Source organism: Phyllostomus hastatus, unplaced genomic scaffold (assembly GCF_019186645.2).
Source record: "Phyllostomus hastatus isolate PE091 unplaced genomic scaffold, TTU_PhHast_1.1 phas_scaffold_21, whole genome shotgun sequence".
In the NCBI taxonomy this organism is placed as follows: Eukaryota; Metazoa; Chordata; class Mammalia; order Chiroptera; family Phyllostomidae; genus Phyllostomus; species Phyllostomus hastatus.
In genome coordinates, this window is record NW_025334017.1 from 13,361,336 (window position 1) to 13,387,819 (window position 26,484).

Genomic DNA, 26,484 nt, shown 5'->3' on the forward strand with positions numbered 1-26,484 from the left:
CTTACTCAGAGCTGGAGAGGAGTAGCTGAAGTCTTAGACACCTGGGCTGGGACCAAAAGCAACCACTGGGAGCTGGGGAAGCAGACAGAATAACAAGGCAAGTTGACAGGTGCAACTCAAGTTTCAGCCTGTTCGAGCAAGAAAGAACTTTGTGGTGTAGTGTTTACTGGCATGTGTTTTAGTGTTTATTAACATTTTCAAAATTATTCCTGTATCATAAGAAATTGTTTGGACTTTTTATTTGTTTGTTATCCTAAAATCAGAATCTGGAAGGTGGCTGAAGCAGAGATTATTACTTAGCCCCTGAAAACTACCCTTCTGTCTTCTAGTGCAGGAGTCTGACCTGAAGACAAATAAGACATCTACTATTAGCTGTCAGCACTGACAATGCACCTGATGCTTCCACAATACTTGAGTCAACTTACAAGGTTGTTTTCTTAAACACTTTTTAAAATTCTCCCTAAAAATCTTCAATTAATGTGCAGAATGCTTTGCTCAGCAAAGTTCATGTTAACAACTCTATTCACATAAACAAAACTGTTAAGTACAAGTTAACAGTTTACTGATATACATATATAAAATATCTCTATCTTGTAACTACAATTACTAAGCCATTGATTACATAAATAACTAATCCTGAGAGCAAGGCTGAAATAGGAACAAAGAAAAACTTGTAATGTCATGAATACAGATATTCCACTGGAAAACCTTACCAAAAGATACAGTCTTTCACACAGCTGTCCTACTCCTACTCTGCTTTGTTAGTGAATGATTCCACCAAGCTCAGCTCCGTTTCTAAAAGGATTATATCTATCCATCTATCTATCTATCTATCTATCTACTTACATATATATATGATATGTGAACAAATTTAAGGAAGATGTTACAAAATAAAATTGAACTACTCAATATAAAACAATTATATACAAGTTGTTCCTTAGATAGGTAAAAGAAGTATACACCTATAATGTTTTTAAATATTTACTTTAATTAGAAAACCTATGTGAGTTATATTCACCTTCATTGCAAAGGGAGATATGGGAAAAATTTCAATATAATGACTTGAAAAAAGTAACTATTAGCCTGAAACCTGGTTGATCTAATAGTAACAAATCCAAATGTTCTTCCTTCTGGCCACAGTGGGAATTTGAGCCTGGCAGCAGAGCAAGCCTTCCATGGGCCATCAGGAGATGGTTCAGGTTACAAAAGGACATTACTCTAACTTCTGAAAATGCCTAAGCACATGTTTCACTATTTAGTTGAAAGGTGTAAGGTACTTCCTGCCAGTGCAGTAATAACTATATCCTGATCATACTTAAGGGCCAGGATACTCATTAGCTCTGGATGTGATATTCATGAGTTAACAGAAAGCATCTCTGAGGAAATGACAGATGGTGGCATGCCCTGGGAGTCACAACAGTTTGTCTGTAGACCCAGTACGTGGCTACTTGTGAGGCAACAGATCATTCAACTAGTGTCTATACCTTCATTTACCTATCTCTAAAACTGGGATAATGTTATACTCCATCCCCTACTTTCCTGCTTCCCTCATCTCTTTCAATAATAATTCTGATTCTCCTGACCTATGATAGAGGACAAAATATTAAATGAATAGAGAGGAAAGCCAGGATCATTCTCATTGCTAATTAATTCTTTATGTTGCTCTTGACACTTGATAAGTAATTTTAACTTTTTAAAACTTCACACCATTTTACAGCTGGTAAAACTAAGGCAAGAGAAATTCATTAACTCACCCGAGGTTACATAGCAAATAAATGGAGAGGCAGCTCTTGAACCCAAACCTTCTGACTCTAAAATCCATAATGCTTCTCATATAAAATGCTGGCTCACTGCAAAGCAGGAAGGGATCGCCTTGCTTAAGTAGGGTATGGACCTACTGAAATGGGATCACGCTTGGTGAAAAGTTTCTGAATTCTCAAAGGAGAAATTTAATCACGAAGCTACCTTGCTCCTTGATAAAGTCCCTCCAAAAAAAAAAGCAAAAAGTGGGACATGTCAACCTCATTCCTTCACATGCACCAAAGGAGAAGAAGTAATGTATGTGTGAAATTTAAGATGCCAGAAAAAAAGTATTACACATATACAAAGTAAAATGGTAAGACAATGACTGACTACAACGCCTAGAAAAAGAAGCTGCTCACAAAAATCCAAGGACTTTTGGGGTTGCTCAGGGGAGGAGGGTCCTGAGGTGTTTGTTAGTTGATCTTTAGTGGAAGGTTATTTATCCAATCCCTCGTTCCAAAGGTGAGGCTGAGGGCCAGAAAGATAAATGTTTACATTCCTTCATTCATCAACTCTACTGGGTGTTTCTTGGACGCTGATTTAACCAAGGACATGGTGCACTTTGTAGCAGAAATGCTCTTACTATTCTCTTGACACTTCATTCTTTCTGCAGGGTTTTACTCCTTTTGAAAAGCTCTCTCATCTTTCTCAGCTCAACTTTTATACATAAATGAATCCTGCTCTGCAAACACAATATAGTATTTTTGATGACTAAGGTTCTCAAGAGCCTCTGGGCCATTTCTGAACATTGATGATCATCACAGGGGCAATGGATATAGATGCATAAATTAGGAGAAAACTGGGTTGAATGTCCTCTAAGCCCAAAAATCCCTTATCAATGGTGGTGGACTTTATTTTTCTCTGGGTGAATGCCTGTGCACATGTGTGCTTATACAAAACAAATCCCAAATATAAGGGCTGTGCTGTTGATCATCAAAGATGAAGCAAACATATTTCCATTTCATTTAATTGAGAGATTTGGTCAACTGACATTTCACTGCACATATATTTTTTAAACATATGAAATTATAACACTTAAAATGTCTCCTTCCCCTGCACAAGAGTTGTGAAGAATAGACATATTTGAGGTTGAAAAGTGAGTAAAGAATACATAAATCAGAGAAGCAGTTAACCCTAGCTCAACTCTGATTCAGCTGAAATCAGTTACACGTATTACGTGTTACTCTTAAAGCAATTGCACCTTTATCATTTATATTAAATCTCCAAGCCTCCTTCAGTTCAGAGGAAATAACCCCTCAGCCCTTTACATAATCAAAAAGAAATAAAAGAGGAATAAACTAATAAAGTGCTACCTAAAGAAGGAGAAACCTGGCTGGTGTGGCTCAGTGGTCAAGTGCCAGCCTACGAATCAAAGGGTCACTGGTTGGATTCCCAGTCAGGGCACATGCCTGGGTTTCCGGCCAGGTGCCCAGTAGGGGATGTGCAAAAAGCAACCACACATTGATGTTTCTCTCCCTCTCTTTCTCCCTTCCTCCCCCTCTCTAAAAAATAAGTAAATAAAATATTTTTTTTAAAAAATAAGGAGAGAGAACTGGAGGAACATGGAATAGAAGCACGGTCTCTCTGAATGTCCTTGGTTTTATGGTTTTGCCTCTCAAGTCATACAAATGTCTTACAGAATTTAAAAAACAAATTAACTTAAAAATATTAAAATGTATATAAAGAAACCAGAAACAGTAATTCAAAAAATATATGCACCCTTATGTTCACTGCAGCGTTATTTACAATAGCCAAGATCTGGAAGTAGCCCAAGTGTCCCTCAGTAAGTGAGTGGATAAAACAAGCTGCGGGACATTTACACAATGGAATACTACTCCACTGTAAAAAAGAAGGAAATTGTACCCTTTGCAACAGCATGGATGGACCTGGAGAACATTATGCTAAGTGAAATAAGCCAGTCACAGAGAGACAAATGTTGCATGATTTCACTCATATGTGGAATCTATTGATTCCACAAACTAAACTAACAGGCAAAGTAGAGACAGACTCATAGATAGAGAGTAGGCTGACAGCTCTGCCTGGGCGGGGGTGTTGTTGAGGGGTGGAAGGACTAAGCAAAAAAGAAGAGCTCATGGGTATAGACAGCAGTGTGGTGACTGTAGAGGGAGGGAGATGGGTGGGGATGGGAGAGGGTACAAGGGGGACACATGGTAATGGGAAAAAATAAAAAGTAAACTATTAAAAATATATAAAAATCAATTCCTAAAAACTGAAAATAAATTAAAGCAAATAAACTCCACATCATATCAGGTTGTGGGCATAACCTGAACAAAGGATTATTTCAAATAAGTTTAGGTCACAGTATTTTGCATATCCATAAAAGATAGCCTTTGGAGAAAAAGAACCACAAACAAGTGCAAAACTGCATTTCATATTTCATAGTAATAATACTGATAGTTGATCTGACACTCTTATACACATACATACACACTTATAAAGTGATTTTGTTAAAGTCATTAGAAAAAAAGATTTTCAGTATTGGAGCAAAGGGATGTAATAAATATCAAAGAAGTAATAACTTGTCATCTTAAATTTGAAGCAGAAATATCAGTGTAACCTCAAGATTTGTTTTTCTCTTTTCAGGAACAAAAGTCCTAGAAACAATGATGACCCCATAGCAAGGAGACCCCTAGTATCTGGATGGTGATCTCCAAACACCATTTCCGCTAAAAGGAACCAGGCTTCTGGAGAAACATGACCGACCCCAAACCTGGGGCAGGAAACAAGCAACAAATGACTCACTTGTGTCACCCTGGAAACCACAAAGACTAGGGCAGTGCGGAAGGATCTGGGTGTTGACTGGAAGGGGCTCCCAGTGGCCAAAGACCGATAACTGGAGTGTTCAAAAGAAGAATGACTGCAGTGGATTAAAGCCTATCAGACATGCAAACAGCCATGAGTTAGTTCACGACTACGTTGTTTAAATTCATTGGTCCCTATACAAATTTGCTACCATGTAAGTTTTTATTCTAAAATTGGTAAATGAAGGAAAAGAATCACTCCCAAAAATGGTCATTTGGATAACTGGGCAAAAAGGAGTCTGGTCATTAGGCAAATTGATTTAGGGCAATTAAAAGAGAGAGAGAGAGAGAGAGAGTCATGAAGCACAGCAATACAGCAATGCAGACACTCCTCCCCATCATCCCCCAGCCGCCTCCTGCCCAAAAGGTTTCTGCTGCTTTATTGCTATGATCCAGACTAAAATAACCCCAACTTACCATTTCATTTGAAAATATCACTTCTCTTACCAGGTGGCTTTTAACAAAATGCCTTCAAATTATCACTCTAAATTAGACTAATAGAAGTTTGTTTTAATTCAGAAAACTCAATGAAAGTTTTTAATGGTGATTAACACATGACCATTAACACAGTCTCACAACATAAATGGGGAGACCAATTTTTATTTGGTATATTTACTATATGCCAAATGCTGTAAGAGAAAATTATCTCACTTAATTTTTTTCAGTAGCCCTGAGATCACTCCCATTTTACAAGTGAGAAACTGAGAAAGAGCGGTTAAGCAACTTGGCAAAAATCACACATTTAGGGAAGTGACAGTTCTCAAGTTCAAAGAGGTCTGTGGACTCCATCAGGCCTGCCCATGGCAAAGAACAGGTAACGCTAATGCCAGACATGGCTAAAGGGTGTGATGACACGTTATTAAAAATACTGCCACAAAGGGCGTAACTAGTCCTCTTGTAAGAAAATAATATAACTCTATGGGGACTGTAAAAAGTTTCTCTGGTACATGCAGCCTTGGAAAAACTACTTAATCTAAGATTTTAGAGCAGGAAAAAATCAGAGAGTTGATTCCAGTCCAAATTACTGTTTCCTAGATAAGAAAACAGACCTAGAGAGAAAAACCAACAAGCCTGAAGTCACAGCTGCATTAGTGGCCTGAGGGCAGAACTGCTGGCCACCTCCCCCGAGGTAACTTCAGGGGACCCCAGTCACCCTGAGCTGCCCACTGTGTGTGCCGGGTGCTGACCCCCCAGTCACAGTGGGAAACGTGTTGATCGACGGCGCTGCTCTCTAACGAGATCCGAGGTGTCTGGGCATGATGGGTACCAGCGTGTATCGTTGTTTATTGATGACAGTGACCCTGACTGTTTGCACCTGGTCTTGCTGAAACTCCCTGGGGAGCTCGGATGTGGGGACTGGTTGTAGAGCAGGAACCTATGTGACCAGTAAAATATTTTTTAAATGTAAAAATATCCTAAAAAATTTAAAGTATTTTAAAAACATTAAAAACTCCAGCCAAGCCTCCATTTTGAAGTCTGGTTCTTGGGGGCTCCAAGCACTGGGAGGTGAGCCTGGAGAGAGAGAACGTGGTCCTGCCACCTCCTTCAGAGACGCCCGTGGCTGCAGGACCGGCTCCCGCTTCAGTGCCACTGTCACTGGTGCCTTTGTACTCACCACCATTTTGGACCCCGGACTCTTCCTAAGTGATTGAGCCCTGCTTCACTGCCACCATTAGTGCCCCAGCTATGAACTTGCCACATGGTAGGCACTCAAACATGTCCTAAATTAACTGGCTAAGGAACAAATACAGAGAGTCGGAGTATCTTGACTTACGGTCCTCTATAACCTCCTACAACAGTTTTCATTAGCATTGAAGAAAAGCAAATATAATTTAATGTGATAAATACCTCTCTTCCCAAAAGACAAAGAGCCTGTAATTGTCACTCTTAGTTCCTAATAACCTCTAGTCATCGCAAGATTGTTTAAAAGTCAAGCAGTGACGAGACTCTAGCGGCTGCCCTTGGCAGGGACCTCCCCTTCTCTCCAAGAGAACACTGTGTTTGCTTGTGCACTGGTCTCAGAGTTCAATGTCACCACCTGGCCTTGCAAACAGGCAGCGATGCTAAGTACATCCATACCTAAGGTGGTCTGTTTGCATTTAAAAGTTTAGTTTCAATATTTAAAAATCTGTGTATACTGTACATTTATAAAATTAGTACAAAAGTGGATTTTTAAGACTACTCTAAAATTAAAGATCTGGTACAGAGAAGCTGTCACGGCCCTCAGAAGGGTGAAACACTCGAAGCAGGTGCGTGCCTCTCTTGTGTCTAGAGATGCCGGGACCCCCAGAGGTGGCAGTTTGAGCTCAGTGGCACTGCTGTGGATCTCACGACCAGACCCCAAGTCAGTGGCTGAAGATGAATGGCAAACATTTGGTTAATTAGACAACCATTAACGATAACTTGATTTTTAAAAAATCACACTTCAACCTAATCCCCTTACCACATAAATATATATCTTGGTTATACTCCAAGGGAAAACAAAACAGTTTTCCAAGGCCATTGCTCTTGTAAAGAGAAGTTAGTGTCTAGCTGCCTACTTCTGCACATCAAAGGACAGGATTCCTGGAAAGCAATGGTGAGGCTCAAAGACCGTGTGCTCTGGAAACAGATTTTGTGGCCACGCCCCCAGGCTGCTGCGGAGTGGGTGGAAGTTGAATCCTAGAATATTATTTTCCTGAGAATAGTAAAATATAAATAAAAACTGACTATAAATGATGACGATAGCATGTCTATTATATTATTTCACACAATATAATAGTAAAAAATCACATATGGAGATACACCCTCCACTGAGTACAAACTTCAGCCTCAGGCTCTCACTGTTTGCATGCATTTAAGCAAGTTACTAAACCTCCCTAGACCTCTGTTTCCTCATCTGGAAAACAGGCATAATCAATAATACCTACTGCACAGACATTAGTTACCTAAAGTAAATGTTATTCACATAAAAATGCTTAGATATTGTCTTCTGCTTAGTAAGCACTCAATAAATGTCAGCAGTCCATTATCATCATTATTACAGAGGTTTTATTCTCTGACCTGTTCAAGCTGCATGATTTCAAATGTAAGGTGTTATCATCATCATCATCGATAGTAATTTTCTTTCCTATAATATACGATTGTTATATTTTGTAATGTATATTGTTGGACCTGTTTGACTCTTCACTGGGTCACCTGACCCTCACAACCACACTGCCACAGGACAGGCGAGCCTCTGTCCTCATCACACAGATAAACTTCCATTTCAGCTGAACCGAGGCAGTTAAGTGACCTGCCCAGGGTCATACAGCTAGGATCCAGCAGCGGCAGGGCTCAAGGTGGCTCCGTCCACCTCCTCCTGCAGGGCTCTGCCCATTACGTTAAGCTTTTCCAAATCCCAGCTTCATAATACTTCATTTCAACCCATACATGTGACCCTAACTGATTTCACAGAAGAACCACAAAGGGAAGAGTGTAACTTGAACACAGACCCACTATTGCAGAGATAAAACAAGTGGGGTTGACTAAGGCGCTTCAATGATGCCCTCATCAAACCCTGGTATCACCACCTCCCCCAGGGCACAGGTGCTCCCAAAGCAATGACAATATAAACCCAGTGGCACTGAAGGTCCCTGAGCAGATTTCTCACCCCAGCACCAGACAGCATTCCCCCTTCCACAGGTTCCCCCCACCTGCTTGCCTTTAGAACCCTCCCTGTTTCTCTCCTAAGGAGCAAACTGCTCTTTGTTCGGGGTGGGGGGCCAAACACACCTTGTTCTTCCTTGCTCCCTGCCTTTGCTCTAGCCGGTCCTCTGTAGGGAAATAGGGAATGAACACCTTTCCCCCAAAATCCAAATGGTCAAATTCTACTTTTCATTAAAACCTTGGTGAAAAGCATTTCCTCCATGAAACATAACTCAAACATACCACTTCACCCATCAAAATAATCTCTGCAACCCAAATCTTCTATCAAATCATTAAAAGAGCTTTCTCTAAACTTATTTAGTAAGCTTTCCCTCTCCTCTCAGATCTGTAAGCAACTCACCCTCCTGGTTTGAGACTTTACACACACACACACACACACACACACACACAGCTCTGTGCACAGACCTGGTGTTCAGTGACTATATAAGAGAGGTGAGCAAAGGCCCATCTTCTGAACCATGTACAGAGTTTCATTTCTACCATGTAACCCAACACAGGCAAATTGCTACGGAGGATCAAGGTATTTATCCTATAAAATTTTTTAAATGAAAAACGAACTTTAGCTTGAAAAGTGCCAGATGAGAAATTAAAACTGAAAATAAATGGGCATAATCAATGAAATTGAAGAAAAATGTTAAAACTTTAAATTCTTCAAATACATTCATTAATTTTTTGTGTTATATGTGTAGACAAGGATTCAGAGAACAAATGATTAAATTAAATTAAACTAAACTAAACTAAATTAAACTTGTCCTTAAAAATATAAATCTCTGCTCAGAGAGTAAACAAATTGATGATAAAAATTCAAACAATCAAGCTGAGTTTTCAAACGAATCACCGTCTTTGTTTACTCTTACCATGACAGGCCACCGTCTATTCCTAATCAGTCTAGATATCTCTTGACCCTTATTATTTATTATCTATCTGGAGAGTAGGGAAAAAGTATGTGTGCTGGGAATAAAAGGATTTTTCCAAACACAGGAGACTATCAAAACATTGTATAAATTACACTGGCAAGGATTCCCCAAAAAATACCAGTGACAAAACCAGAAGGGGACTGGCACTTAGTGACACTGTTCCTGTACTCCTGATATCGGAGCACAGAAGAGCGAATTCCTGCACCCTCCCCACCCAACGGGCCACACTCAGTGACCACTGTCTTGACCCCACTGTGTGGAATTCTGCAGCCAAACATCCCAAGTCCAGCTGAACCCTTTTCTCCATTTTTGTGCAAGGAGCTGTCTATCAAGCCCCCACCTCTGCAGCAATTAAGAGACGAGACGTCCTGATCTGTATGTGTTCATTGTGCATGGACCCCTACCGCAAGTGGCACTGTACCACCGCCTCAACAGAGCCAAATGGCATGTCCAGAGGGGAGTTGGAAGCTTCGACAGCACTGCCCTTTGGTTGATTGGGAGCAGGACACACAGGGTGGAATAGCAATGTTCCCAGATGTGTATCCTGAGGAGCACTGTTCGTGACAAAGATGCCTCTTAAAAAATTGGATTCTGTGGTCAAATAAATTTGGGGAAGACTGTACTCTGAATCTTCCTCTGGGAGTGTCACAGTGCACATTAGCATATTAAAGGGCCTAAGTCCTGCAGCAAAGAACTCTCTAATACTTTAACTCAGCACGTTTCACATTTGTTTGGCTATAAACCTTCCTTCCAGTAACACTCTTACATTTGGGAAATATTTGAAACTACATATAACAGCTATGTGGCCTCAAATCTAGCTATAAGCCAACTCTTGGTTTCCCTACCTAAAGATTGTTGCTCAGCAAAAGGTTAGTGTAAAAACTAAACCAGAAATGGGAGGTTAAGATTTTCTGACAACCAAACTGTAACCTGTCAACTTTACCTTAATATACGGAAAACATTTTTTAAAAACACAAGAGAAAAAAAAAACATATTTATGTCACAGTTAGTACAGTGGTCCACAGCAGTACACTCTTTACAAAAAATAAATTTCCTATCATGGATCCACAGCCCAATTATGTATATTTTTATGTGCAAAGTGAAAGACAGAACAAAGTGATTACCCAAATATTTTGAGTCAACATTTTCTTTCTATTATAATATAATTTTGCCTGTTAATTTTCAGATAATAATGCTTACTGGGTCTGGATATAGACATGGAGGAGAGTGAGGACAAAAGCCACTAGAAAAAGTTATCGTAATTCCCCACTTAACTGTTTAAATAAATGTGTCTAATGTATTGAGCCTTAGGTAGATACAACCACTGGCCATCTTTGAAACCACTAAGGAAATATCCAGAATACCATATGATACTGTTACAGTTGGTAGTTAATTGTAATAAAATAGGAAGCAAGGGAATCGGACATTGTTGAACTTAATGGGCTGGGGAGCATGAGCCTGTTTGCTTAGCCAGGAAGATACAACCTCACACACTCCAGAGGATCACAGTGGTGCCCTACGTGAATTAACACCTCTCCATCCCCCTATCTGGTACCAGCTTGTTGCAGCGAGCAGGGGAAGGTAAGCTCATGTGGAACAGAAGTCAAAATGGTGCAGGGGGAGGTGCTCGACCATAGAAGCCTGTTTGTCAGTCTAACCTGAGAAAGGGATCAATTGGCTAGGCAGTGGGTCCATCAGAAGCCCACTAAAGCTTGGAAAGTTATTTTGAAAAAGCTCCTGGTCCTCCCCAAGCCCAAGATAATATAATTCCAAGGAACAAAAAAGAGTCTACACTCGCTCATGCTCTCTCTCTGTCTCTCTCTCTGTCTCTCTCTCTCTCTCTCTTCCCCTCCCTGACCCATGCTCGCCCCATGCGCTTCTCTTCATAACCATGTGGCCCTAGCAGCTGTGTGGCTGGCAGTCATGTAGGCTTCAAACACAGGCTCTAGGCAGGAGCCTGGATGTGGCAGCACAGCAGCAGACTGCGGCCAGGAACACAAGCTAAGTCAGCCAGAAGACGAGAAGGACTAAGACTGGACTAAGCGTTAACGTGGCACAGACACTCTGGAAACGGGCCTTTGTTTTGACCTTGCTAAAGACATAGGTGGACCTTCATCCACGGCAGGATGGATGGAGATTGGACACCGGGGCATTCTTCTACTTCCACCTGAAGAAATCTTGCCATACTACAATCTCCCGTGCATAGGGTGGGTGAAATGTTTTTCTCTGGATCCTTTGAAAGAGCCCCACTTCTACCAGCAACAATATAATACACTGAAAATTCCCCTAATATTTGAAAATTAATGTTCCCACATTTCTGAGCACCCAATTTACTATGAAGAGATTTAAGCACTAAGGTACGTGTATCAGAGTCTTCTAAAAATCAGTTTCCCCAGACATGAAATAATTTCTAAGGCAAAATTTATAAAAATAATAGATTTCCTTTCTAAATTCAAGCATCTGCAGTAATTCGATTAAAATCCACTCACATTTAGGAAAGGAAGATCCTGATACCACAGAACTGATCTACATTTCAAATTATCAATGTTCAAAAACCTAAAACTGTAAGCCTTGTGCTAACCTCTAAAAGGATTTATTCGGATTTACATTGAAACACCATTGCCTATTTCATTCCTTTAACTCCAACCCATAAAAACACAAATATGCCGAGTTCTCCCTTTCCAAAACACTGTTGGGAAAGTAGTCACACAGCAATACAATCTGAATCAAAGAGAAAACACTCAAAGACTTTCTCCTCCTGAAGTCTGGGGGCGGGGAAGGGAGCTGTTAATGGACGTATTTCACCCTTTGATGTTAGAATGAACAAAGTGAGCTCTCTCCGCTCACTGTGTTTTAGTTTCGTGGTAAAAACCGATCATGTTTTGAAGACGCTCTGACGGCGGTGCCTTACCAGTGTAGATGCTGGCATTGGAAGCCGGGATACCAAACTGTGACTCGATGAACTTGGGAATGAAGGTAATGAAAGCAGTGACAATGGCACTCTCAGCTGTGTATGACAAACTCACAAAAAGGAATGTCATGTTGCTTAAGATCCTGACAGCTGCTCTTGGTAGGTCTACAAAATGACAAAAATGACAAATGAATGTTATAAACCAGGGATGGAAAATAAAATAAAACTGAATTGTTTTTGAAATGAACTGGAAATAGCCATTCAGCAATATTTGAGGTTATTGAATAAAGAATAAAAGTAGAAAAACCTGATGACCAATTAGAAATTATCCCCTTTATTAAATAGATTTGTGGAAGGGTTAATTTTCAAGTAGGGTAAAGTAATTTAATAAAGTATTTTTAAAACATACCCATACACAAATATCCTTACAAGAAGTATCCAACCTATGACTCCCATTTCAAAAACTATTTAAAATAAATTATTTGCATTTTTATTTATTAAAATGATATTATTCTTTAAGATTCCAAAATCTACTAAATGTATAAAGGACCTGCAATAAAATCCTACACTTTGACTTCTGGGTTGCCATCTCCCCAACACCCACAACAGAGGAGCTGGCATGTGATTGGACATCAATCTTTCAGCCTCAGGAGATGATATAGCTAAAAAAGCACATGGTATGAAGCCACCAGGTCAGACATTCCCAGGGACTTTGGGACAAAGTGAAATGACCTCCAAAGGAGAAGGACAGCCCAGAGGTGGGGGTTCAGCACTTGTCCAGTTCCTCTCAAGGAAGAGAGCAGTCCATTCCTTGAGTGGGGGCATTTATTTCACAGAACTTGCCATATATGTGGTTCAAGATGTATGTACAAGTATATTCATGTCAGCATTGATTATAACAGCAAAATTAGGGAGGGGGGGAATACCTAAATGCCCATTGATGGGAAGTGTTTAAATTATGGCACAGTCATATAATACAATATTATGCAGTAATTAAAACTGAAATAAGCCCTGGCTGGTGTGGCTCAGTTGGTTGGAGCATCATCCATAAACCAAAAAGTCAGGGGTTTGATGCCTAGGCTGTGGGTTTGGTTTCTGGCTGGGGTGTGTACAAGAGACAACAGACTGATGTCTCTCTCTGATGTCAATGTTTCTCTCCCCCTCTCTCTCCCTCCCTTCCCCCTCTCTAAAATCAATGAGTATGTTCCCGGGTGAGAACAAAAAAAAAAAATGAAATAAGTTGTATGTACTAGCGTAAAAGAAACTCCAAGAAATATTTTTATTTATTAATAAAGCCAGATGCTGCAGAAATATATTTATGTGTGTATAAATATATATTATGCACCTTTATATAACATATATCACATATATATAATATTTAAGTAAAAATCAAACAAACCAAAAATGTATTTATATATAGTCAAATGTATACCTTTTAACTCATATAGCACCAAAAAATTCTGTTGCATGGAAGTAAGATTGGTAAAGAGGAATAAAAGGAAATTCTTGTGTGTATAGTTTTGTATTTTTTGCATGTTTATAATGTGATCTAACTTACATTCGCATTACCTTTACCTACCTTCATGACAAAGGTAAGCTGCATTACTTTTGACATGTACAGTCATCTCAGTTATCAGAACAGTTTTGTTGTTATAACATAATAAAATCATTTCATAAAATTAAACAACAGTTGTTAAAGGTATAATTTATAGCTTATTCACAGGAATTTAAAACTTAGGAAGGCAAAACTATTCACTATTATCCTCTTTAAATGTAAATTAATTTTCATGTTCTATAACTTAATTTAATTATTTAAAGTTAAATGAACATTTAAAAGAAAAATTAAGATGCAAACAACTTTTAATGTAAAAAACACAACAGAAAAAAATATAATCAAAGTACATAAAATTACCCAATTTCCTCTTATAAGCACTGCAAATCAAAATGCCATATCTAAAATTTTAAAAATTAGAAAGTTAAGATTTCATATTAACATTTAGAGATTCAGTCATTATACTAAGTTTCATTGTTAAACACTAGCTTGAATCCGAAACATCTGGAAAAATATAAATTATTTTAATCCAAGAAGATAACATATATATCACATGAATATTTTAAAAGATACCATTTATATAAACTGGTTTTTCTTTTATACTCATTTGGTATGGTAAAATAACCTTGTAATTTCAAAGGTAACTAAAAATACATGTGATGTTTCTCTCTTCTTTCATTTAAAAAAACTTGCTGTTATTTAAGAAGAATTTAGCAAAAGTTCAGACTTTCAACAACTTTTAAGTTATCTGTTTTTCTTCCACCTTCTTCCTTCCCCTTTGTGGGGCTACCTTTTAGCCCACATGCCCTGCAGGAGTGGGGGCCAGGTGTCCGGGGACATGTCTTTGGCTGGGAGGACTGGAGGTTTGTTTCCGTGTAGGGGTAGTAAGCTAGTAAATGCAGATGTTGAAATAATGGGAGATGGTTTTTTAACTGCCAGAAAAGGGAGTTATAAATATTGAAAGGGAACAGTTAGATATAAGATTAAAACTGCAGGTATTGGCATGGATTCACCAGATGATAGATAGATGGATATATAGATAGATGATAGATAGACAGATAGATAGATAGATAGATAGATAGATAGATAAGATGATAATCAATGATAGATGATAGACTTTGTGTCTATGTGCGGGGCAAAACTAGGTGAGTGTGTAAACTAGTTTATTCTTGCATTGTTTATTAATTATTGTATCATTTCATATGAACAACTATAAACCTACTTTTGCCCCACACTGTATATGCATCTACTAACTCTGTCTACTGGCAGAGCTTAGAAATAATGAGCCTGGTAGCAACGAGCCCACCTCACACCCAGTTCTTGGTTTCTCGAGAACCAGAGCGCCTTGGAGAACTGGCTAACTTCAGAGCTGGGGCAGAGAAAATACAAGATGAGCCTGGAAAGTCTTGCTGAGCAAAAAAGTAAAGAAGTACTCAAAGAATGATGGGGACATGTCAGAAAGACAGCATGAAGGATTCCCAGTGGCCAAATGTGGAACAATTCGTTCTCAATTAATGCTAAAAACGGCAAGTGGAAGTACAATAGGAACAAGATACAGTCAATCCTTATTATTCACAGATCCAGCATTTGCAAATTCACCAGAATTTCTTTGTGTCTGTAAAATCAACACTGGCAGCACATGGACTATGGAGGACATGCACAAAATGGCAAAACATGGGAGTCGCAGGACACGCATTCTTGGCTGGGCTGCACAAGGCCCTCTTGTCTCAGCTCTCATACTACAAACAAGTGTCCTTTTCACAACCCATTGTCGCATTTTTTGCATTTTTGCGCTTTTGGTGATTTTATTGTTTAAAATGTCCTGCCACCCCCAAGCATAGTGCTGAAGTGCTGTGTAGCGTTTCTAAATGCAAGAGGCTGGGATGTGCCTTCCAGAGAAAATGTGTGTGTTAGATAAGCTTCTTTCAAGCAGGAGTTACAGTGCTGCTGGCCATGGGTTCAATGTCAATGAATCAACAATGTACATGAAATAAGGTGTTGTTGAATAGAAACACATGTAAAACAAAGTTATGTATTAATGGGTTGGCCATTAAGCTGTGACGGGAATCCAGCCCTGCATTTCCCCTAGAGCAATGGTTGGTATTGGATACTTCAGTGTCCATGGTGATTTTATAGAACATAACTTCTGCAAATAATGAGAACTGACTGTACACAAGGTACTTACAAATTATTTATTGCTTAATAGTTGCAATATACTTATTAACTTTAGAGTGGAGAAAACTGGTAGATATAATCTTATCCAAGTGATAAAAGTTCCCCCAAATGGTAACAAGGCAAAGTCACCCTGTGTGGCCTCTGTTACAAAGCGCTGAGCACAGCATCATTGTGGTGGTATGCCTACAAAATGCATAAATCAGGGCGTGGCGTCATTAAACCCAAGTTGAGTGATAAAGGTCATAAAAGACAAAAAATCTGATGAACTTATCCAGACTGACAGGGATGAAGAAGACACCTAAACTAAATACATGTGACTCTGGATTGGATCTTGGGCATTAATCAGTGACATCTGAATGGGGCCTGTGGTCTAGATGGTGATATAGGATCGATGTGAACTTCCTGACTTTGATGGCTGCCTGGTGGTCACACAGGAAAGTGTGCTTATACTTAGGAAACACACTTGAAAGTATTAGGGGCAGTAGAGTATCATGTCTTCAACTTCTCCGATGGGTTAAATGCCAGCAATTGGAGAATCAGAGTGCAGGGGACATAAGAGTTCTGGGTGCATCTTCTGTGGCTTTTATGTGATATCAAAATTATTTCAAAAACACAAAGTTTTAAAACCTTAGTTAGCAAAGATGTTGTTACATCCATCAATTTGCAGGCAGATACCTGGTTTTTATGCTGCCGGACAAAGTTTAGGTAGGTTTCTTGGTGTCATTTGTAACTACATCATTGTAAAATCAAAGAAGCAGCGAAAAGCATGATGGAGGAGAGACATGACGGTGACCATTTTCTTAAATCACTGAATAAGAAATCCTACAATAAAGACAGGCTGGCACTAAAACTGCAAGGCTTTAGTATATTTGCAATGGTGTGTGACGACCACCTCTCTCTAGTATGCGTTTCAAAGTATGTGTTTTCATTGTAAGTCAATGTAAGCATCTATGTTCAGGAATGAGGCTGGAATTCATTTTTATTTTGTATTTCATACTTTTATGTATTTTCTAAATTTTCTACCATGAGCATGCACTACTTTTATATTCCAAAAACAATCCAAAAACTCTTAAATTTTGAAGGGATGCAACAATATGTCATTTTACAAGAGAAGTCTTCCCTGGCTCAGGCAGCTGACTTAGAAGTCCCTTCCCCCTCTTTCTTCAAACTTCCTTAGAATGTGACATCTCCATTTTAAGATTTATGTTCTATTATATGTATTTCCCTTTGACCTCCCTTTAAGGACATGGACTGTAACTTTTCATATATGTATCCTGAGTTCTTCATCCTATAGCAGTTGCTCAATAAAAATATTTATACAAGAGAAAAATAAACAAAGAAACAGAGAAGTTTCCTCAAGATAAATATTGCCAGGCATATATCTCAATAATTAGAATGATATTTGGGTACCAGTCTAGTCCTTTCCTCAAAGTCTTACATAATGCCAACTTCTTAAATAAAAGTAAAATCTGAGGGAAGTGTCACTGGAACAAGCAGATAATGGTGGCTTAAATAGACTGAGTCAAACATGATATGGAATTTATATTAGGTATAGACAACAAAGCCAACAGTAAAAATGGGAACACTAACGTTGGGGTCCTTGTTATATAAAAGGTTGGGATTTTATTGATAAATAATAAAACAACATGATATGGCAGAATATAGAGCGCTTTTCAGATCCCATGTGCAGGACCCTTGGGTCCTTGAAGGTGTGAAGAGAGAGGCTGAGATGAAGAGAGGAGGAAATGCCATGTGACAGTCACAGTAGAATCAGGCCGGCTGAGAGTCCACTCTGGCAATCACACCTAAGCTTTAATATATCATGCTTTTTAAGTGTTTTGACATCTTCAAAATCTTGCTGACTACCAGTTCTCAGAGATAGCAAGGGCTCAGCTGAGAACATATCTTTTACATGCAAAACAACCAATCCTGAGTCTCTAGTCCCAACCACCAACTTGCCTGTCACACACCAAGCCAGTATTACCCCTGCCCTAGATCACCCAGAGCCAGGCCCCAGGCAACTAGAGACCACCCCTACAGTGCACAGCCCCCTGGAATTGTTCACACTCGCCAGTCACAAGCTGTTCACTCTCTCGGCCTTGTCTTTCCCGTGGAAACCTCCATAAAGACTTTTTGACCACAGCTTCCTCCCAGCTCCTGTCCTTTATTTCCTGACCAAAACCTGGTACATCCCCTGTGGCCCTGTATGGCATGGCGGGATCCTTCTCTTGGAGAAATGTAAGTAAAAATTCCTCTTTCAATGACATTGACCTCTCTGTATTGTCATTCAGTCACATCCGTAAATTAAAATTCAAATTATAAGACCATTTCCTTTAACACTTCTCCACAAAATCTCGTGATTCCCTTCTCTTATAAGTACTCAAAGTGAGTATGTAATTTTCCTTTATCTCATATCTTTAAATTCTTACTACCTGTATACTTTAACACCTTCTGGTGCATCAACAAGTGGGTGAAAAAAAACTATCACCATGCAGTGAGCCCTCAACAACTCCCCTTATGTTCTGGGGGTCTCGCACCACTCCATGTATTTCATGAGTGTAGAGCAGATACAATTTTTTGATGCTTGTTACTCAGGGGCATCAAACAATTTTTAGTCACATCCTTCTGTAAAAGCAGAACCAAAGTTGCTTTTCATACATAACATGGCCAGATAGGACCCAACTGCCCTACTCATTTTCACTTCATCCATCTCATTCTTGCTCATTTTCTTTGAAACTAATGATCCCCTGGGCTCCCTATTTAAGCATTTCAATTTCTCCTGCCCTTCCATTACACAATGCAAACACATTTTCTGCCACCAATAAAGGAGTGGAAGGCAATGGGTGGCCGTGGCATGCCACAGTCACCTCTGGGTAAGCATATAGAGCTCCTGAGATAATTACCTGCAGATGGTGAACAGAGAAGGAAGCCATGGGGCCCAAAATACATCATTAGTGGTTGCTGGCCAGAGTACAAACCTGCTTGTTTAAATCTGGCACTAATGAGTATATACATATATATGGTAAATACTAGTCTGATGAGTAACCCCACAGTCAATTTGAGGTGAATATAAAGAAAGTGCTTGCCTTGCCTGGTGTAGCTCAGTGGATTGAGCACAGGCCTGTGAACCAAAGAGTCACTGGTTCGATTCCCAGTCAGGACACATGCCTTGGGTTGTAGGCCAGGTCCCACAACCCATTAGCATGTGAGGGGCAGTCACACATTGATGTTTCTCTCCCTCTCTTTCTCCTTCCCTTCCCCCTCTCTAAACATAAATAAAATATTTTTTAAAAAAGAAACTGCTTTCTTTTTTTAGGAGTTCTTTGCCAGTCCTGTTACCATTTACTTTTTACCTTACAAGCTGTAGGTTCAAATCTAAAGATTCCGCTCATCAGAAGAAAACATATGCACATCAAAATAAATGTAAAAAAATATAAAACAAAGAATTTGAGATAAAGAAGATATAAGTAGAACAGAACATCAAAACCAGAGAAAAGAGCCCTGACAGGTGTGGCTCAGTTTGTTGGGCATCATCCCACTAAGTGAAAGGTTGTGAGTTTGATTCCCAGTGAGGGCACGTGCCTAGGTTGCGAGTTCAGTCTCCAGTCAGGGCATGTACGAGAGGCAACCAATTGACGTTTCTCTCTCACATCAATGTTCTCACAAATAAAGACACTACAAAAAAAAGAGAAAATTATAGGCCAATATCCCTGATGACATAGATGCTAAAATCCTCAACAAAATATTAGCAAACCAAATACTGCAATGCATTAAAGAGATCATACACCCTGAACAAATGAGGTTTATTCCAGGAATACAAGGTTGATACAACATTTGCAAATCAATAAATGTAGTTCACCACAGAAACAAAATGAAGGATAAAAACCACATGATCACATCAACAGATGCAGAAAAAGCTTTTGATAAAATTCAACACCCATTTATGATTTTTTTTAAATCAACAAAATAAAAAGACAACCCACAGAATGGGAGAACATATTCACCCATACATCAGATAATGGGTTAATATCCAAAATTTATAAAGAACTTACAAAACTCAACACCAAAATCACAAACAACCCAATTAAAAAGTGGGCAAAGGACCCAAATAGACACTTCTCCAAAGAGGACATATAGATGGCCAATAGACATTTGAAAAGATACTCAATGTCACTAATCATCAGAGAAGTGCAAATTAAAACCACAATGAGACATCACCTCACACCTGTCAGAATGGCTGTCATTAATAAATGAACAAACAACAAGTGCTGGCAAGCATACAGACAAAGGGGAGCTCTTGTGCACTGTTGGTGGGAATGCAGAGTGGTGCAACCACTATAGAAAGCAGTGTGGAGATACCTCAAAAAATTAAAAATGGACCTGACTTTGACCCAGCAATCCTGCTTCTTGGAATATATCCAAAGGAACCCAAAACACTAATTCAAAAGAACATAAACACTCCTATGTTGATTGCAGAGTTATTTATAGTCACCAAGATATGGAAGCAGCCCAAGTATCCATCAATAGATGAGTGAATAAAACAACTATGGGACATTTGCACAATGGAATACTACTCAGCCATCAAAAAAGAAATTTTTACCTTTTGCAACTATATAGGTAGAACTGGAGAACATAAGACAGTCAGAGAAAGAAAAATACCATATGATTTCACTCATACATGGATAATGAATGAACTGAACTAACAAGGAAAATGGGGACAGATTTATAGATGGAGAGCAGGATGACAGCTAACTGTGGGGGTAGGCTAGTGGGTGGAGGGATTGGGCAAAAAGGAAAAAGGACTCATGGACATGGACAATAGTGTGGTGATTGCAGGGGCGAGAGGGTATAAGGGGAGTAAATGGTAATGGAAAAAATATACAACAAAAATTAAATAAATAAACAAGTAAGTAAGTAGATAAATAAATAAAAAGAACAGTGATGAACCCAATGTGGCTGGAGCAGAATAAACAAATGAGACTGCAAGAAAGATACGAGATCAAAACAGGTAACCATGGGTAAGATCATGACCCTAGTACGTTGTATAGGGAAGGAGCTTCTGTGTGAGTGAGATCAAAAACCACAGAAGCTTTGAGCAGAGGCATGGCATTTGAATAGGATCCTTCTGGCTGTTGAGTTGAAAGCAATTGAAAGGGGCAAGGATAGAAGAGGGAGACCAGTTTAAAAAGCTTCTGTCCTTTCCTTCTCTACTCATCAAAACCATCATCACCTCTCACTTCAGCTCTGTTCATAGCCTTCTACCTGGGCCTCCTTCCAATCTACTCCTTTTCCTCCATGATCTGCCTAAAGAAGGCTGCCAAACATCTGCTTATACCTCCCCCTGCCCATTAGGGACAGCCTCAGTTAAAGGCTAGAATTCAAGCTCACCATATACAATATGATCCTATCTTACCTTCTGAACCTTATCTCCTAGGCTTCGGCCACTGATATACAATACACTAACTACTATGACATATTCAGCACTTTCAAATACATCTGCATAGTCTGACCTTGGCTTTGCTCTCTCCCATGCACATGTTTGCACCATCCCCCCTCTACTTACTGAACTTCTCCCAGCATTACACAGTTCATCACAAATCCCACCTCCTCCCATGAAACCTTTCTTGACCCCTCAACTACATATTCCCTCGCTGCCTTTGAACCTCACTCCAGTGTGTCTAGCCTCCTTTATGGTCTTTATATATCTCCATCTGTCCTTGTCCTGTCTCCCCCAGGTGGGCTGTAAGCTCACAGAGGGCAAACCTGGCTGGCTCATTTTTGTATTTGCCACAGTACAAAGACGGAACCTTCTATAAAGTGAACAGTTGTTTAATTAAATAATGATCGAAGTTCTGTAATTTTCAATGGACTCTTAAATCTATTCATTACTTCAAAGTAACTTTTTTATTTAATTAGTATTGTAAGCACATTACATTCTAGTACAGACAAAGCTGGGCAAAGAAAAATTGGTTATATTTTATGCTAAATTACAATGCTAAGCAATTAAGCTTAAAAAATTAAAAGTGGTCACAAAAATAAAATTGTCCTTATCATTAACTGCTATCAAAAGTTCTCCATTTAGGAAGATAAACAGTTAAATTTGGAAGACTGAAAGACCTTGAACCTCATGAAAATTGATCCACTTTAATATTTAAGTGTTTATTTTTATTGGTGAGATTTTGATGCAATCAATGCTAATCTCTTTATAGAAAGGTGATGCAGACATACTAAAAATTCTACTTTCTCCTTTGTGGTGTTTTAAAACAGTCTTATTCCTGCATAATTTATAATAGGAATCAAGAAAGACTGAGTCAGATTTTCCCAATATCTGTCATTACAATGTGGAGACAGAGTGGAAAGTATAGTACATTTTCTTCTACCATTCTCTGCATTAGAACTTGCCAAAAGGGCACCATTCAGTATGGCCCAAATCATTTTCTTTTTAAGAAAGTAGTAACTTAGCTATCTTTCTACCTCCTCTCTGAAGAAGCTAATATTAGCGTCCAAGTTTCATATACAGGGTGGGACAAAGGTAGCTCCACCATTGTTCATATGGAAAAATAATGTGATTGATAAGTAATAAAAGAATAAACTCTGTGTTTTGTGTATTCACAACTGTAAACATACTTTTTCCCACCCTGAATAAAATAAAGACCCAAAGAAGCCCTGATCCTGAAAACAGAACAAGGGAAAAGAGTATCTGGAAATCAAGCTCACATTTAACTCAAGAGGAACTCTTCATAACCATTCTGTATTCAAGGCCTTAACAATGAATCTCAGTTTTGTAATACAAATTATGTCAACAATAGAGTGATTCCCAGAAATTTGATTTGCTTTTTTGAACATCAGTTTAAATACTTTAGGACTGATTTCATTTCCTATAGGTGATATGTATTAGATAATCTGAAGGAAGTTGACATGTGAAAGATAAATATGAATTAACTTTATATATTCTAACTGAGCATTAGTCCAATATTATCAACATCATTTTAATCATTTTTGGCATTTTTAGGATTTAGCATTTTTAGCATTTTCATTTTCTCATCTCATTAAAACAGAATTCCTTTTTAACAGGAAAAAGTGTCTCTTGAGATTCCCATTTAGATACAATTAGAGAATCCAGGACAAGTGCAAGTAATGAAAGAAACCAGCTGTATGTCTAAATCAGGAGGTTTAACTGCCCAAGTGACAGCAGTCATCACCATTAAGGCATGGATAGTGTGAAAAAGTTGAGAATTTATTGGATATACCAATGAGAAAATCAGAATGGAAACTGATTTTATAAACCACTGCCCATCACTATTAGAAGACTCCAATTACTCTTTCTTTTAAAAGGAAATATCCTGACAAAGGACACTACCTAATGGTAAAGGGAGCAAGTGAACAAAAGAATATAATCCTTGTAAACATTTACGTACCCAACATAGGAGCACGTAAATATGTAAAGCAAATCAGATAGACATAAGGAGAGACACTGACTGTAATACAGTCATAGTAGAAAATGTTAACACCCCACAGACATCAATGGATAGATCTTCCAAACAGAAAATTAACAAGGAAAAAAAAGGCCTTAAATGACACTTTAGATGAGATAGATTTAATTGACAACTTCAGAGCACTTCATTCCCAAGCCACAGAATATACATTCTTTTTAAGTGTACATGGAACATTTTCTAGGATAGACCACATGTTAGGACACATAACATGTCTCAATCAATTTAAGAAGATTGAAATCATATCAAGAATTATCTCTGACTAATGTGGTATGAAACAAAAATTCGATCACAACAAAAAAAAAACTGAAAAACACAAAAATACATGGAGGCTAAATAACATGTTACCAAACAATAAATGGGTTAATAATGAGATTAAAGAAGGACTTCAGGCCAAGATAGAGGCGTAAGTAGATATGCTTTGCTTCCTCACACAACAAAAAGGACAACAACAAATTTAAAAACAAAAAACAACTGAACTTCCAGAAAATCAAACTGTATGGAAGTCTGACAACCAAGGCGTTAGAGAAGAAACATTCATCCAGGTGGTAGGAGGGGCAGAGATGGGAAGCTGGGGTGAAGAGGACACAGTGCAAGGTGGCAGAGTGGGCAGGCAAGGTGGCAGCTGGCAGACACTACATTTGCTCTGGGATACCCTACAACTGGGATAACCTACATTGGCATGTGAATAAGCTGGGAAGAAAAACTGGAGAGCAAGGCAGACAACACAACCCAGGGTTCCAACATGGGTAAATAAAGCCTCAAAACCTCTGACTATAAAAAGCTGTGGGGGTTGTGGCAGTGGGAGAAACTCCCAGCTTCACGGGAGAGTTCATTGGAGAGACCCACAGGGTCCTAGAATGTACACAAGCCCACCCATCCTGGAATCAGCACCAGAAGAGCCCAATTTTCTTGTGGGTAGCAGGGAAAGTAACTGAAAGCTGGCCAAGAGCTGACCAAATGGCCTTGTTCCCTCTTGGACTCCTCTTGGGCCACATATGTCTCCACAGCACAGCAAAGCAGGTTGCTCTGCCCTGGTGAATACCTAAGGCTCTGCCTTTTACAATGTAACACATGTGCCCACACAAAGAAATATGGCACAAAGAAATAACAGAGCAAAACTTCAGAAAAAGAACTAAGTGACAAGGAGATAGCCAATTATCAGATGCAGAGTTCAAAACACTGATAATCAGGATGCTCACAGAAATGATTGAATACAGACATAAAATAGAGAAAAAAGTAAAGGCTATAAAAAGTTAAATAAAGGAAACATACAGGGAATCAACAGTGAAGAAAAGGAAACCAGGACTCAAATCAACAGTTTGGAACAGAAAAAAGAAATAAACATTCAACCAGAACAGGATGAAGAAACAAGAATTCAAAAAAACGAGGAGAGGCTTAGGAACCTCTGGGACAACTTGAAATATTCCAACATCCAAATCATAGGGGTGCCAGAAGAAAAAAAGGAAGAGCAAGAAATGGAAAACTTATTTGAAAACATAATGGAGAACTTCCCAAATCTGGTGAAGGAAATAGACATCCAGGAAGTCCAGGAAGCTCAGAGTCCCAAACAAGTTGGACCCAAGGAAGCATACACCAAGGCACATCATAATTACTTTACCCAAGATTAAAGAGAAGGAGAGAATCTTAAAAGCAGCAAGAGAAAAGGAGACAGTTCCCTACAAAGGTATTTCCATAAGACTATCAGCTGATTTCTCAAAAGAAACCTTACAGGCAAGAAGGGGCCAGAAAGAAGTATTCAAAGTCATGAAAGGTAAGGACCTACCTCCAAGATTACTTTACCCAGAAAAACTATCATTTAGAATAGAACAGATAAAGTGCTTCCCAGTTAAGTTAAAGTTAAAGGAGTTCATCATCACCAAGCCTTTATTATATGAAATGTTGCCCCAGCTGGTGTGGCTAAGTGGATTGAGTGCCAGCCTGCAAATCAAAGGGTCACTGGTTCGGTCAGAGTCAGGACACATGACAGGGTTGCAGGCCAGGTCCCCAATAGGGGTTGAACTAGAGACAAGCACACATTGATATTTCTCCCCCTTTCTTTCTCTCTCCCTTTCCTTCTCTCTAAAAATTAAATAAAGAAAGAAAGGAGGAAGGAAAGAAATGCTAAAGGGACTTATCTGAGAAAAAGAAGATCAAAACTATGAACAGTAAAATGACAGCAAACTCACAACTATCAACACCTGAACCTAAAAAACAAAAACAAACTAAGCAAACAACTAGAACAAGAATAGAATCACAGAAATGGAGATCACTTGGAGAGTTATCAGTGGAAAGGGAAAGTGGGGAGATGAAGGAAAGGGGACAGGGAATAAGAAGTGCAATTGGTAGGTCCAAAATAGACAGGGGGAGGTTAAGAATAGTATAGGAAATGGAGAAACCAAAGAACTCATATGTATGACCATTGGATATGACCTAAAAAGGGGGAATGTTCGTGGAAGTGAGGGTGAAGGGTGAAGAGGAATAAAGGGGAGACAAAAATGGGACAACTGTAATAGCATAATTGATAAAATATACTTAAAAACAATTAGATTAAAGAAGAAATCAAAAGATAACTTGAAACAAGTGAAAATGAGAACACAACAGTCCAAAATATATGAGACACAGCAAAGGCCTAAGAGGGACATTTATAGCATTCCAGGCCTACCTCAGGGAAGAAAAATCTCAAATAATTTAACTTTACAATTAAAGAAACTTGAAAAATGAACAGCAAACTTAGCTCAAAATGAGTTGAAGGAAATAACAAAGATCAGAGTAGAAATAAATGAAATAGTCTAAAAACACAATACAAAAGAGCAATGAAACCCAGAGCTGGTTCTTTGAACAGATAAACAAATTTGACAAACCTTTAACCAGACTCAGACTCATCAAGAAAAAAAAAAGACAGGACCAAATAAACAAAATCAGAAATGAAAGAGGGGAAGTAAAAACTGACACCAAAAAAAGCAAAGATTTATAAGAAAATAATATGAACAACTCTATGCCGACATATTGGACAACCTGGTACTGGCATAAAAGAGACATATATTCAATAGATCAATGGAACAGCATAGAGAGACTAGAAATAAACCCATGTCTTTATAGTCAATATTTGACAAAAGTGTCA

At 38.8% G+C, this 26,484-nt stretch overlaps 1 protein-coding gene across 3 annotated transcripts in view; it reads right to left on the reverse strand.

The window, feature by feature from the left end:
* The window catches only part of SLCO5A1 (solute carrier organic anion transporter family member 5A1), a 119,743-nt gene that overhangs the window by 34,664 nt on the left and 58,595 nt on the right, over nt 1–26,484 (reverse strand). For 2 of the 3 annotated variants that reach the window (XM_045861153.1, XM_045861151.1), the window contains one exon: nt 12,141–12,305. The exons of the other annotated variant lie outside the window; for it this stretch is intronic. In XM_045861153.1, the coding sequence (XP_045717109.1) occupies nt 12,141–12,305 (165 nt within the window). The remainder of the gene's footprint in view (nt 1–12,140; nt 12,306–26,484) is intronic. 3 annotated transcript variants of the gene reach the window in all.